This window comes from Microcebus murinus, chromosome 19 (genome assembly GCF_040939455.1).
Source record: "Microcebus murinus isolate Inina chromosome 19, M.murinus_Inina_mat1.0, whole genome shotgun sequence".
NCBI lineage: Eukaryota > Metazoa > Chordata > Mammalia > Primates > Cheirogaleidae > Microcebus > Microcebus murinus.
This window is the reverse complement of record NC_134122.1, coordinates 15,040,895-15,055,893: the sequence shown is the minus strand read 5'-3', so window position 1 is coordinate 15,055,893 and position 14,999 is coordinate 15,040,895. Positions and strand designations below refer to the sequence as shown.

At 42.1% G+C, this 14,999-nt stretch overlaps 1 protein-coding gene across 1 annotated transcript in view; it reads right to left on the bottom strand.

The window, feature by feature from the left end:
• ACSM6 (acyl-CoA synthetase medium chain family member 6) overlaps positions 1–14,999 on the bottom strand; it is a 32,190-nt gene that overhangs the window by 15,943 nt on the left and 1,248 nt on the right. Inside the window, 3 exon segments of the mRNA XM_012790192.3 lie at positions 2,830–3,037; positions 4,333–4,543; positions 6,478–6,694. Coding sequence (XP_012645646.2) covers positions 2,830–3,037; positions 4,333–4,543; positions 6,478–6,672 — 614 coding nt within the window. The 5' untranslated portion in view covers positions 6,673–6,694.

Genomic DNA, 14,999 nt, shown 5'->3' with positions numbered 1-14,999 from the left:
AGCTCAAAGAGTTAAAAATAGAAATACCATTTGATCCAGCAATCCCACTACTAGGCATCTACCCAAAGGAAAAAAAAGACATTCTATAAAAAAGACATCTGCGCTTGAATGTTTATGGCAGCACAATTCACAATTGCAAAGATGTGGAAAACACCCAAGTGCCCATCAATACATGAGTAGATTAATAAAATGTGGTATAAGTATACCATGGAATACTACTCAACTGCAAAAAACAATGGTGAACTAGCACCTCTTATATTATCCTGGTTAGAGCTTGAGCCCATTCTTTAAAGTGAAGTATCATAAGAATGGAAAAACAAACACCACATGTACTCACCATAAAATTGGTACTAACTGATCAAAACTAAGTTGCTCACATGGAAGTAATATTCATTGGATGCTGGTCAGGTAGGAGGTGGGTAAACTCACACCTAATGGATGTGGAGCGTACTGTATGGGGGAAGGGCACACTTCTAGCCCTGGCTTGGGCGAGGCAATGGCATTATACCAAAGGTATAACCAAATGTTTGTACCCCCATAATATTCTGAAGTTAAACAAGAAAAAAAAAAAAAAACAACAGGTAACTGGTGTATTGGACAAAGTTTGCCAATTTAATTTTTTTAATCAGAAAAGCTTTATTTAATGGGATAAATATTAACACTCAAGCCCATATAGTTTTGTCAAGAATTATAAAGTACTTAATATGTGCAAGGCATGATTTTCAGCACTTTACAAGTATAACCTAATTCTCATAGCAATCCTATGAGGGTATGATTATCACCCCACTTTATAGATAAAGAGACTGAGGAAAGAAATGCAAAATGCAATAGGAAGCATAGCTTTTATTCATGCATTCTACAAATACTGGCTTGGCACCCAGTTCCAATTTGATTTCTTAATTAAAGAATTAAAATTATTAAAAAATTTATAAAATTACTAAAATTATAAACACAACATAAATATATAAAATAAATACTTAAAATCATATAAATTTTAAAACTTCAATTATAAAAATTTTTATAATTTAATTTAAAATTCATTTTAAAATTAAGATATTATTTCTCTTGATCATAGAATTTTTTGGTTCCCCTTTAAATTTTGTGCCTGAGGCAAGTTCTTCATTTGCCTCACATCTTCCCAGCCCCATCTCCACTGCCATCACACTGGCCCACTCCAGCTTGGCCTCTCACCTGGATGACAGAAACAGTGTCTTTTTGCCTCCTCTCTTGTCTCCCATTGTTCACACAACAGCTGAGTGAGTTTTTTAAATGTCAGTCAAATTGAGTCCTTCCCCTTGGTGTCCCCCAGACTGCTCCCTACATGACCCACAGAGCCCACTGCAGTCTCTCCCTCCCTTGCTCTCCTCACTCCTCCCCTCCCACTCTCTTCCTCACTCACCATATTTTAGGTGCCCTGGTATTCTTTCTGCTCCTCAAACAGGTCAAGCTCATTCCCATCTCAGGTCCTTTGTCTTAGTGTTTCCTCTGTCAAGGACACTATTCCTACAGATCTTCAAAAGGCTGGCTCCACGGTGTTCCAATCTCAGCTTAGATGTCCTGTCCTCAGAAGCCACTAAATCTAAAGTAATCCCATGAATAAAACCATCTCCACACATATCGGGTTACTCTATCTCATTTACCTGTTTTACTTTGGGGCTTTTTTTGCAACCTGTGTTATCTTGATCATTTATGTGTTTTCTTGTTTGTGGTCCATTTTGTTGTCTAGAATATAAGCTCCATGAGTGCAGGGACTTTGCCTGTCATGGTCTCTTTTTTATCCCTTAACACTGAAATATTTTTTTTTTTTTTTTTTTTTTTTGAGACAGAGTCTCACTTTGTTGCCCAGGCTAGAGTGAGTGCCGTGGCGTCAGCCTAGCTCACAGCAACCTCAAACTCCTGGGCTCGAGTGATCCTTCTGCCTCAGCCTCCCGGGTAGCTGGGACTACAGGCATGCGCCACCATGCCCGGCTAATTTTTTATATATATATCAGTTGGCCAATTAATTTCTTTCTATTTCTAGTAGAGACGGGGTCTCGCTCTTGCTCAGGCTGGTTTTGAACTCCTGACCTTGAGCAATCCGCCCGCCTCGGCCTCCCAAGAGCTAGGATTACAGGCGTGAGCCACAGCGCCCGGCCAACACTGAAATATTGCCCTCCAGAGACAACATTTACAATGAGCATACTTAATGCAGTAGTCCCCCCCATGAGGGATGCGTTCCAGGACCCCAGGAGATGCCTGAAACTACAGATAGTACTAACCCCTGTATTACACTATGTTTTCCCCATACCTACCTAGCTAGGATAACGTTTAACTTATAAATTAGACACGGTAAGAAGTTGACAATAACTAATAATAAATAATAACAAATAGAACGATTATAACAGTATAGTGTGATAAAAGTTATGTAAATGTGGTATCTTTCTTTCCCTCTCTCTCAAAAACCATGGACAAGGAGGGACTACTGTATTTGACTCACCTGAGGATGAACATGGCATCATCTCATTGTTTTAACCATATCCCAGTGCGGATAAATGTTTTTTGTTTTGTTTTTTAATGTATTCTTTGATCATCCATATTTCTATCACCAGTATTTTTTCATCTCTTCCAGAATGTATCCTCAAGTATGAATCAGGAGATAAGACTCTCACTCAGACTGGGAACTTGTAAGCCAGACCAGGGATTCTCATGTTGGAGCACACTCTGGTTTCAGGACTAGAAACTGCTACCCAGTTTCCCATTCTGATATTTCCTGCCTTCTTATATTTCATCCCATCTTCCAAAATCAGGCATTTACTTAGTTTAAGCATTTCATTTTCAGTGCCCACTTACCGAATCAACTCCCTGAAATCCAGCCACCCGTCATAACTCTTATCTGACACAAGGAGTTTGGTCTTCAAGGTGGGGCAGTCAGACATGACAGAGTCCACTACTGGGGCCATAGTCTCATTGGCCACAATGCACCGGGCCTTAGACATGCATAATCGATAGAGAATTTCCTTGGCCCTCAGCTGGGGGGTCCCAGGCACAAAGGTGATTCCTGAAAAGGCCACAAAAGAAGCTTCATCAATATCTTTTAAGTAGATGGCTTATGCCATCAATAAAAAAAAATTAGTTATTTTAAGTACAAATGATAGCCCCCCTTTTGGACTGGTACTTATAGACTCTATGCTGGATATGGCCAAGAAAATCACTTTGTGTAGCTTGACATCAGATAGGAAGAGTGTCCGGTGGCTCAGACTGAAGTGGTCCATGTTCTTTCTCAGATATAGATCATTTGTCCCTCAGAATAACTCAGTCCATTGGGAACTGGGAAAGTGTTGGGAGCCTGGGTAGGCTTGAGGGCAGGGCTCACTCCTTTCCTCTCTTCTGTGTGCCTCACACAACTGGCAGCTGGCATTCTCTAGGACACTGCTCTTTGAACTACTTTTTAGGGTTTTCTCATGTGGCAGCCTGGTTAGCAGGCAAAGGCAATAGGCTAGGCCAGTGGTGGCAACTCATAATGATGTAAATTTGGCCCATCCCAGGGTACTTTACCAAATTATCAAATTACCAAAAAAATGTATGTCTCCAGCCTAAGGATAAAAAGTCAGGTACCATAGCAGACAAACAGGAATGATATTAGGGGTGGGCCTCTTTCCAACATCTTTCCTTTGTCTCTATTGCGAAGTGACTTACGATTAAAGTGTGTCCAGCTAGTGGTGTTTGTGTTGGAGGAGTGAGCCTCAGGGTCCTGGATGGGGTGCCCAGAAGCAGTAGCTCTATCCTAGCGGAATCCAAAAGCTGATCCCAGGTTCGTTCAGAGTGATTCTCAAAGACCCTCTCATACTAGATTCCTTTAGGCTTTTTAGAGATATTTCTACACTCTTTAGTTTATACATGGGCAAACTGAGGCCTAGAGAGAGCAAGGTGTGCTTGCTCAGTCTTCCGCTTTGATATTGACTATGTTTGGACAGAGGTCTATGTTTCCTTGTCATGATAAATGGTCTGCAAGGTAGCTAAGCACTCTGTATGGGTTATTTAATCTTTATAACAATCCTGTAAGACTGCTCCTCTCACTGTCTCTATTTCATAGTCAAGGAAACAGAGGCTCAGAGAGGCATAATGGTATATAGGTGGTAAGTGGTGGTCCCAAATCTAGGCCTATTTAAAGACCCTCACACTGTGGGAAAGAGTACCAGGAGATCCCCCTAAAATCTCTTCATTCTTATCCCTGAGAAGTCTAAAAAAAAAAAATTTTTTTTTAAATAAAATAAAATCTCTCCATTCTGTGAATGATTGAGACTGGAATTCACATGAGCCTCCGACCCAGGGAGTCACTCTCCCATGCCTTACCCAGTCGGACACAGGCCAGGAAAATCCAGTAGGTCTCTGGTGTTGGGGGCAGGATTATCATCAGCCGGTCTTTGTGGCCAAGGGCACAGGTGTCTGAGAGGATGCTGGCTGCCTTCTGGGAGAGACAAGCCATCCTTTCAAAGCTCCATTTGTCTTCTTTCCCTTTGGCATCAACCTCCCAGAGGGCAGGGCAAGGCCCCCTGAGTCCGTCCTGGGCAGGATGATGTTCAAAATATTGAATATTATCAGCGTGAACACTGGCTACTGGAAGCCCTGTGTCTCAGATACCATCCCCAAGTGATCTTGAAAAGAGGCCAGGATCCCTGGGGACATTGGAAGCATGGACTGTTCCTAACTGGTAGGACATATTTAATGTTCACACTACATTAAATAGGTAGTGGCAGCACTGGTAGATTTCAGCTTAATATCAGGCCTGAGCCAAGGGAAGAACCTCCCAAGAGAACTTGGCGCATGTAGTGGTGAAACCAGCCCTGCGGGGAGCTAACAAAGATTTCTCAGGGCATGAGCCTGTTAGAAAAGAAAGAGTGCCCTCCTCCTAGCCCATTCTGATTCCATACTTGCCCCCAAATATACCTATTGCTCATTACAATTTGTTCTTTAGTGGGGCAATTTTTGAGGGGGAAATAATTTGTTTTCCAGTACTGTTTAGTGAAGGCATGGATAAAGATACCTAGAACTTTCAAAGCATCTCCAATTCTGATTGTACCTTCTCTCATGTGCCAAATGACACAGGTTTCTCTCTCCCTCCCTCCTTTCCTTCTTTCATTTGTTCCTTCCTTCCTTTATTCCTCCTTTCTGTCCTGTCTCTATCACCTCTTTCCCCTTCCTCCTTTCCTTCTTTCCTACCTCTCTAATTCATTTCTTTCTTCCTTTATAATTTTCTTCTTCCCTACATCTCTTTCTCTCACTTTTCTTCTCTTTTTCCCCCCTACCCCAGAGAAGCCTAGGTTCTGAGGGTTACCCTGTTCTGATGGTTTTAGACCTTTCATTACAATAGTCAGAATTGGTGGGGGTGAAGGAGAGGCGTTTCCCACCCTCAAAGGAGGTGATTAAGGTGGGGAGGGTCAGGTTGGAGTTGGGGGAAGAGAGGGAGCTGCAGGGACAACCAGCCATGCAACCCGTGCAAACAGTGCTCACCTCACTCCCCACCCCCTCCCACGTAGCACTGGATTCTCCTTCCAGCACCACTAGCCCCATTTGATAGACGGGGGAAGTGAGGCTTGGAGACTTAAAATGGCTTGTTCCCAGGTCTCCTAGCTAGAGAGTGAAATGAGGGCAGCAACTCCACACAGCAGGGCCTTTCAAATTCAGGCCACTTCTTGCCTTTTTTGCCTCCTAATTCAATACTCCTTTCTATGGCCCTGCACTCAGCCAAACTGCTTGTAAATATTCTTCCTCCTTTGTTTCTGCCATTCAATTATCCTAGCCTAGAGCATCTTTCTCCATGTCTTTTGTTGAAATTCTACTCATTCTTCAGGATGCAATAAATACCACTTCTTCATCAAATCTTTCTAACTTCCATTATCCAGATGCACACCTATTTCCTTTGGCACTCCCTGCCTCCTTCCCTTCAGCACTTTGTGGCTATCTTTTGCTAAAAAAAAAAAAAAAAAAAAAAAAAAAAATTTAAATACATATATATACTCTTAGCTCTTTCTGTGTTTGGTCTCTGAAATTTTGTATGTGTTAGGAGATATCTTAAAATGTTTATTGATTAGAAACAAATCATATCACTCTGACAGTAATATTACTAGTGACAAGAAAACCTAACTTTTATCAAGTGTTTATGAGCTTTCAAGTCCTTTGTTGTACACTTTTTATTGATTATCTCATCTAATCTTCTCAACAATGCTATGAAACAGGCACCATTAATATCTCCATTTTACTGATAAGAAAACCAAGGTTCTAGAAGGTTGCATGGTTACTGAGTGTCAGAGGCACGATTTCAACACAATCTATCTGGCTTTCAAGCCTGTGTTCTCAGTCATTTTGCTATAATTCTTTTCTTCCCAATTTGTCCTTTCTAGTGCAAGCCATAGACAGGATTCGAATCTCATGATATTTGGACAGTTTACACAGTTGGTCTGGGCCAATATTTCAAAGTTAGAAAAAAACAAGTTTTACCTTTTCTAGTTGGGACCACTGGTCTAGCACATCCTTTGCAAAATTAAAGTGCTGGGGAACTGCTTGGCCTATGGGCCTGGAGCCAGAATATTTGACGGTCTGAGCAGCAAATTTTCGCTTTGGTTGGCAACAGGATCCACATCCCAGTCTGGAACACCCCCGGACCAAAGAGAAGAGTTGAAACTGGCCTAGCATTTAGAGTCAGACAGGGAATTGCCTAGATAAATTGGGGGAAAGACCGGGAGTAGGTGAGTAGCTCAGAGGGAGAATCTTTGAGATTGCAGTGCTGAGAATGAATCTATAAGGCAAACAAACCTCCTTATAAATATGAGCAAACACATGAGCATAAATACTTACCAGTTCCAAGAAAAGCCTCTATGGAGACACCTCAGATGTTGGTGGGATGGTGGAGCTGTAGCCTGTCTCCTGTGAGAACTGATAACCTCTTGCTATTTAGTTGCCAGATGCCGGAAAGGAAGCATTCCCTTGCCCCTGGAATAAACTAAACGCTGACTCACTTTCATTCACTCCTTTGCTTATAGGAGACGGGATTTCTGGGCTGAGAGCTAAGTTGACAATAAGTGTGTCTTGCTCTTTAATATAATGTTAGGGGAAATAGGTCAGAGACTACTGTGCTAAGGGTGGTTAGAAAGAAGATGATAGGGAATTTAAGTAAGATTTTGTTGCTTGTAAAATCCTGCACTTCAAAAAAGGAGAAGAGAATTGCTCATCAGCCAAGAGAGGTAATCCCACACCCTCGCTATTTAACCCATTGAAATGACAGGCTTTATTGTATCAACTGGCACATCTAAGGCCCTCTAGGGATTGCCTCTAAGGTATAGTAGGTGGAAGTTTTGTGAAATTCAGGTAGGGAGCCAGATCTCCTCATGCCCAGCTGAGGAGGGAAGGGTACACCTTGAAGTCACATATTAGCAAAATCTACAAAGGTTATTTGAAAGGGGATGTTGATTATATATGCTTAAAAGGGGTCACAGTATTTTTCTAACAAAATATTAAATATTTATTATTTTTTTGTGATTTTAACTTTATTTTTTATAACTATGTGATATGTAACTTTGTTACTGGGGGCTGGTGTTCTTTATCACAATTCCTGCCCATGTTTTCAGTCACTAGAGAGAATAAAATAATGTTGGCTTTGGATGATGGATTGACTTATTCTAGCTCCAGAAACTCAAGATGAATGGTTTCAATTTGATGATGCTAACATATCATAAATATATTTAACATTAGAACTAGAATATTCTAACAAGTTATCTAGTTCAAATCCTGTCAATAACTTCCCACTGCCTTTAAGATGAATAAATTCCCTATCGTGGTATATTGGTTAGATATAGGTTTGGTTGCTTCAACAAAGACACAAAATAATACCTTTGTTTCTTCTTCAAGTAACAGTGTGAACATGTGCAGGCAATAACTGTAGTCAGGGTGCTCCAAAAAGACAGAAGTGATAGGAGATACAGATATCAATAGATATAGATAGATATAGATATATGAAAGGCGATTTATTAGGATAATTGGCTCACATGATTAGGGAGACTGAGAAGTCCCATGATAGGCCATCTGCAAGCTGGAGAACAGGGGAAGCTGGTAGCATAGCTCTAAGTCTGAAAGCCTCAAAACCAGTGAAATCTGTGGAGTGACTCTCAGGCCTGAGAACTTGGAGTTCTGACATACAATGGCAGGAGAAGAGGGTGTCCCAGCTCCAGGAAGTGGGAGGGGAAAGGAGAGAGAGAGACAAGAGAGAATGAATTTGTCCTTCTGCCTTTTTCTTCCATCTGATTCCCTAGCTGATTGGCAGATGCCCATCCCCATTGAGGGTGGATCTTTCCCACTCAGTCCACAAACTCATACACCAGTCTCCTTCAGAAACACCCTCACAGACACATCAAGAGTTAATGCTTTCCTGTGTTTTAACACATCAAGAGTTAACACCTATCTAGGTATTTCTGAATGCAGTCAAGTAGACACCTAAAATTAACCATTGCACTAATTTAGTGGATCCACTATCTCAGCAACCCAGGCTCCGTCTATAAAGTTGCTCTGCCATCTTTAAGGAATTTCAGAGAGGACTTACCATCATGTCCACATTCCAGCCAATGGCAAGGGAGAGTGGGGAGGGGAAAGGCATTCCCCTAGACTAAGTGAATAACTAGAGATTTCTACCCATTATTTTTGCTCATATTCCATTGGCCCAGTCTTACTTAAATGGCTATACCCGGCTACAAAAGAGACTGGGAACTGTGATCTTTATTTTGGGTGTCTATATGCTCAGCCAAGATCTTGAGATTCTGTTTCTATGAGAGAGATGAGGACACGAATATTGAGAGACAAGTAATAGTTTCTGTCATTGTCTACCCTTTGTTGAATCAACTACCCGTGAACGAACATAGAACATTTTTCCCATGCATAGAATATTCTCCAAGAAGCATAACCACAAGTCTCCAAAAGACTTAGTATTTTCCAGAAACATATCCTCAAATTCCCATAGAATTGCTACATCTAACTCAGAATTCAAGATGTGGGTTATTGGTCAGTATTCTCCATCCAGGAAGGCTGAGACTCCCTGTCATCTGGCAAACCATAAACTAAAATGTAAGTTATCTCTACTCTCCAAAAAAACCTACTATGTAACCCTGGAGCAGGAACCATAAAATCACATTAAAAACCCCAAGACTGGAAAGAGGAGAATGAGCAACATCCAGCTGACATGGGTCCGTGGCAATGACCAAACCCTGCTGGGCAGGAATTGTGAAAGCTCCCATCCTGGCAGTGCTTGGTCTCAACCAGCCCATCTGGCAGGCCTTGATTCTGCCCTCTGGGAGGCATTCCATGTCTCTTGTCACCTCTTCCTCTATCTTGCCTTCTGGAAAGTTCTTTCATGTTTATCATCCTCTGTGGCCGCATCTGAAGTAGCCACTGGAGAATGTGCCCCTCTGGAGGACAGCAGGGCTTTTGTGTCCCACTTTGTGTTGGTGCAGAATTGGGGTCACAGGTGTTCTATTAGAGGTCAAACTAGGTATGCCTTGGAAGGCCAGACTTATGTATGGTTTCTTTTGCCATCCAAGCACCTCAGGCATTTGGCTTCTGGTCTACTTTCATCTGTTAGATTCTGTGTATAAGCAACCATAATCAAATATTTTGTCCAAACATAGCTTTGGGGCCTGGACACTAGGGTCATTTACTGGCTTCTGGGTTTACCAGTCCTCCCTACTCGTTTAATGGCAGCCACTTTGAGGCAATTCAAAATTATAGGTTTGAGTAAAATAGTAATGCACTAAACCAGTTTGCCTTTGGGTTGGCCTTACAGAGGAGGTGACTGAGAAAGGCCTGTGTACACTGTCCTGGTCCAGCTATCTCTATATCTTACTTAGCTTTTCCATCTCTGACATTTGTTAGTTACTGGTTTTATGTCTGTGACCTACCTCAGGGCAAGGCCATACCTAATCTGTTGGGTCTCTTGGCTGCCACCCTCCCCACGTCACACTAGCCTTTGTCCAGCACCTGGCAAAAACCTGGAGCTCGTTATATTTATGTTGAATTCAATTGCGTCTTTGCTGTAGGTAAAGACCCAGGCATTCCAAGACCACGAAGTGGAACCTATCCCCTTCCTGTAGCACCAGTGCTCAAATAAAGGCTGAGTGAGCCCTGGTTTTAATTCATACTCACACCCTCTCTCCCTAATCAGAGAGGATCCGGGGAGATGGTAGACCTAAAGAACACTGGCACCCAAAGGGTGAGAGTCTGAGCCAATAGTGATTGTGGAAAACCATAAGAATTAGGAAAGGAAGAAGCAAGGCAGAATGGGGGGGGGGGCTGTGAGCTGGTAGGGAGGGACCAGAAATCAGAAGCTGGGGAAGGATCCAGAGGAGAACTTCCCTGGAGATGGTGTGTGGTGGGGTTGGGGAGGGGACATTCTAAGACTCAGGGAGCACGGGCAGGTGATGGAGGTGGAGGTGCAGTGGGGTCCACAGTCTCTGTCCAGAGGAGAAAGGAAGGATTGGTCAAGGGAATATAATCAACTGGGTTGCTAATGCAGCACCCAAACAGGAGAAGATTAGAAGAAAAAGAGCCCTTCTCCTCCAACTCCAACTGCTCCTGTGAGTTCCAAGGCATCTGCCCTTGTGTCTGCTGATCCACTGACCTACTGTTTATGAACCTTCCGGGGTGCTGTTCATCCTGATCTCTGCCCTGTCCCCAGTTCTCCACAAAAACCCCCACACCACTCCCCAGGGCCCCAAACTTGCGCTGCCTCCCGCCAACCATGTCCTACCCCTGTCTCAGACCCCTCTGCTTCCAGCCTCACACCCGAGGTGATCTAAAAGGGACCTGAACATGGAAGTGCAGAGGGTTCTCTTCTGGCTCCTCCTGCTGGGGTATCCCAGCCACACAGCCACAAGTGTAAGTAAATATTAGATATGACACAGATTCTTCCTATTTATTGGACTGTTCCATATTGCGGTTTACATACAATGTTTCATGGGGTCTTCGATGGAGATTTGGTTTTCCCTGCAGACCAAGGACCTCAGCACAGGTTTCTTCAGCAGCCTGAAGGGGCTATGGCCCCACCTGTCTGCATCAAGTTCTAAATCCTGCAAGCCCTGCTTAGCCCAAACACAGCAAGCTGACACGATGGGAAACTGAAAATAGAAACTTTACAGCATCAAAAAGGAAGGATTTCATAGACCAATGGAACAGAATAGAAAACCCAGAAATAAATCCACACATTTACAGCCAACTCATTTTTGACGTAGGTACCAAGAACTTACACTGGTGGAAGGACAGTCTCTTCAATAAGTAGTTCCGGGAAAATTGGATATCCATGCACAGAAGAATGAAACTACCCCCATCTCTCACTGGATATAAAAATCAAATCAAAATGGGTTAAAGACTTTAATGTAAGAAACTATATGGGTTGAAATTCACCTATGAAAAAAAAAAGAAAGAAAGAAAGAAACTATGGAACTGCTAGAAGAAAACATTGGAGAAATCCTTCAGGAAATTAGTCTGGGCAAAGATTCTTTGAATAACACCTCAAAAGCACAGGCAACCAAAGCAAAATTGACAAATGGGATTACATCAAGCTAAAAAGCTCCTGCACAGCAACAAAACAAAACAAAAAAACAACCAAAAACATGAAGAGACAACCTACAAAATGGGAGCAAATATTTGCAAACTATTCATCCATCAAGGTATTAATAGACAAAAAATATAAAGAACTCAAAAAACTCAATAGCAAAAAACCCAAATAATCCAATTTAAATATGGTAAAAAGATCTGAATATACATCTCTCAAGAGAAGACATACAAATGGCCAATAGGCATCTGAAAAAAATGTTCTACATCAACACCACTAATCGTCAGGGACATGCAAATCAAAACCACAATGAAATATCATTTTACCCCAGCTAAAATGGCCACTACTAAAACCTCAGAAAATAAATGCTGGCAAGGATGCAGAGAAGGGGAGTGATCATATACTGTTGGTGGGAATATAAATTAGTATATCTGCTATAGAGAAAAAGAGGAAGGAGTTTCCTCAAAAATTAGAATGAAAAATAGAACCACCATATGACCCACTGGTCCTACTATGGGTATATATCCAAAAGAAAGGAAATCAGTACATCGAAAAGATATTGGTACTCTCCTGTTTGTTGGAGCACTATTCACAATAGCCAAGATATGGAATCAACCTAAGTATCCATCAGCAGATGAATGGATAAAGAAAATGTGGTATGTACACACACACAAAAAAGGATTTGTGACTATATTAAAAGCCATTGAGTTGTATGCCTTAAATGGGAAAGGTGTATGCTGTGTGAATTATTTCTCAATAAAGTTATTTTTAAGAACATAAGGAATTCTTATTTAATAGGAATTATGGGCATTCTTGACAAACCTGTGCAAGATCCTGCTTCAAGTTCTGCAAGGTTGGGCCCATCCAGCATATATAGTTTGTTTCCCTATAAGTATATCATTTATATTTGTGACAGCTTGGCAGCCTGGGAACACTGGCACTTAATCATTGGTGTTAGTCTGTTAAAAAATGAAATGTCAGTTGTGCTTTGTCCTTTGTAGCTTGTTGACTTTTAGCAACATCTGAGTCATTCCTTTTCTTCTTCTCTTGGAGACTGCCCCTAGGGATCTCCTGTCCAACCAGTTTGATGGGAGCCCTGAGAAGCCCATCAGATATGAAAATAAATGGCTGCACTCTGCTGGGTTGTTTGTAATAGAGGAAGGAGTCACCTGGAGTTACCTGAGGAGGAAGTGAACGAGTTATTGTCCTTTCTTTTGTAAAACGTGTTGCTTGTGGACTCTGGATTTGCCCAAGGAAGGGAGCAGAAGAGAGAGAGAGAGAGAGAGAGAGAGAGAGAGAGAGAGAGAGAGAGAGAGAGAGAGAGAGAACAGAGACATCTTGTTGCCACCCAACCAGGTTCATTTGCCTACTGCCCAAGAAGAAGCCAATATTCTGAGTCAGCAGGTTTTTGTTTTTTGGGTTTTTTTTTTTTTTGAGACAGAGTCTTACTCTGTCGCTGGGGCTAGAGTGCCATGGCGTCAGCCCCACTCACAGCAACCTCAAACTCCTGGGCTCAAGCGATCCTTCTACCTCAGCCTCCTGAGTAGCTGGGACTACAGGCATGTGCCACCGTGCCTGGCTAATTTTTTCTATATTTTTAGTTGGCCAATTAATTTGTTTCTATTTTTTTAGTAGAGATGGGGGTCTCGCTCTTGCTCAGGCTGGTTTCGAACTCCTGACCTTGAGTGATCTTCCCTCCTCAGCTCCCAGGTGCTAGGATTACAGGCGTGAGCCACCACGCCCAGCTGAGTCAGCAGGTTTTAGGCAGAGAAAGAACCTTTGTTCTGCATAGCACTAAGCAGGGAGATGGTAGAAATTTCTCAAATCCTCCTCCCTGACAATTTGAGAGACAGGGTTTTTAAGAGTAGTTTGACAGGCAAGGGATTAGGCAGTTAGGTTTGTTAATGGGGCAAAATTATAAGGGTGTAGAAGTCATCTTCTTGTGCCGTTTTAGTCCCTAGCATCACAATTCCAGTTGAGCAATTTTCTTTGTATGGGCCGCTGGCTCATTGGGTGGGTCAACTAATCCACTGGAATGTGGCATGAAGGCAGGAGCTGTTTGCTTTGGCTTACGACGATGTCTTGGTGTTTAGAAAGTATAGGATTTCCATGAATATCTGTAGAATGAGTAGGTGAATGAATGAATGAATCAGAAACTGGAACACAGGCAGAAATGCAGAGGCGATTCTGGAAGTTCTGTCAGCTATTCCATAGCAGAGTTCCACAGCTAGAATGAAGGTCTTGTGACTTCTAGTCAAAGTATCACCAGATATACATTTTGTTAAATATTTCAAAATGTAAGAAATGATTACTTTGGTCATATCTCCATGTGCCACCTGGTTACACATTACAGTGGCATCTTTATGAACCAGAAATTCATAACTGGAGGCAATTATTATAGGAGGTACTCTCGGACTTGAGACAAGAAAATCATCTTATGAAAATTTCATTCATTGTGGTAAAATTACACTCAATGTGCCATAGAACACATAGCAAGACCTTTAGGAGGAGACAGGCATTCATTCTCAACCCCAAGGTCTCAATACTACTAGTGATGTGAAGTTGTACAGGATACTTCACCATTCTGAGTCTCAGTTTTCTTTAAGGGAAATATTGGGGAAAATAACTGTTTACTTTGTAAGCCTGTTACCAAGTTTAATTGTAGTAATGTATGGAAATGTTTTTGTACTATGCCTGACATGTAGTAATAGTTTAATTGACATTAAACATTATCATTATCATATAAGAATGGAAGCTACATGGGAGAGAGACCTTGTGGGTTTGTTATCTGCTGTATCCTCAAGACCATAAATCACATCTGGTGCATAGTAGGCATTCAATAATATTCATTAAACAAGTATTTGGCATTCTTTGGTGGAAGAAAGAGTGGTGGGAAAGATTTTAAAAATATAATAACATGATTTTTTAAAAAAATAACGTTATCTTACAGCACTGATTTCTCTTGTATTTTTAAGAAGTTGGTATTTTTTCCCCTAAAACATGCTAATATAATAGGAAACAGGATGCAGAATTTGCACAAATGTTAAAGACAAAGTCTGAGGCTGCCAAGAGATTTCATGCGGGGCTAAGCTCCCAGAGCTCTGGGACGACAAAGCATTCACCCTCCTCTCTCAGCAGAGGCGGTGAGGTAGGAGGCCCTTGGGCAGCATCTGAACCTTGCCTATTTAACACGGGTCGTTCAGGTCTTTATAGTTTGGTCCCATGACACAAGCAGGTCAGCGGTCTCTGGCTTCATATGACCTTTACCCTCTGTACCAAGGGAAAATGTGGCTCTCCAAAGCAAGAAACTTGAGGGCCTGAGTTTCCCCAGCCCTGGCATCTGCCCAGAACACAAGAAGGGCGAAACAATGATCCTCCAGTTACCTCCCAGCGCTAGCAGAGGCAGTGAACGCCTGTGGATCACCCA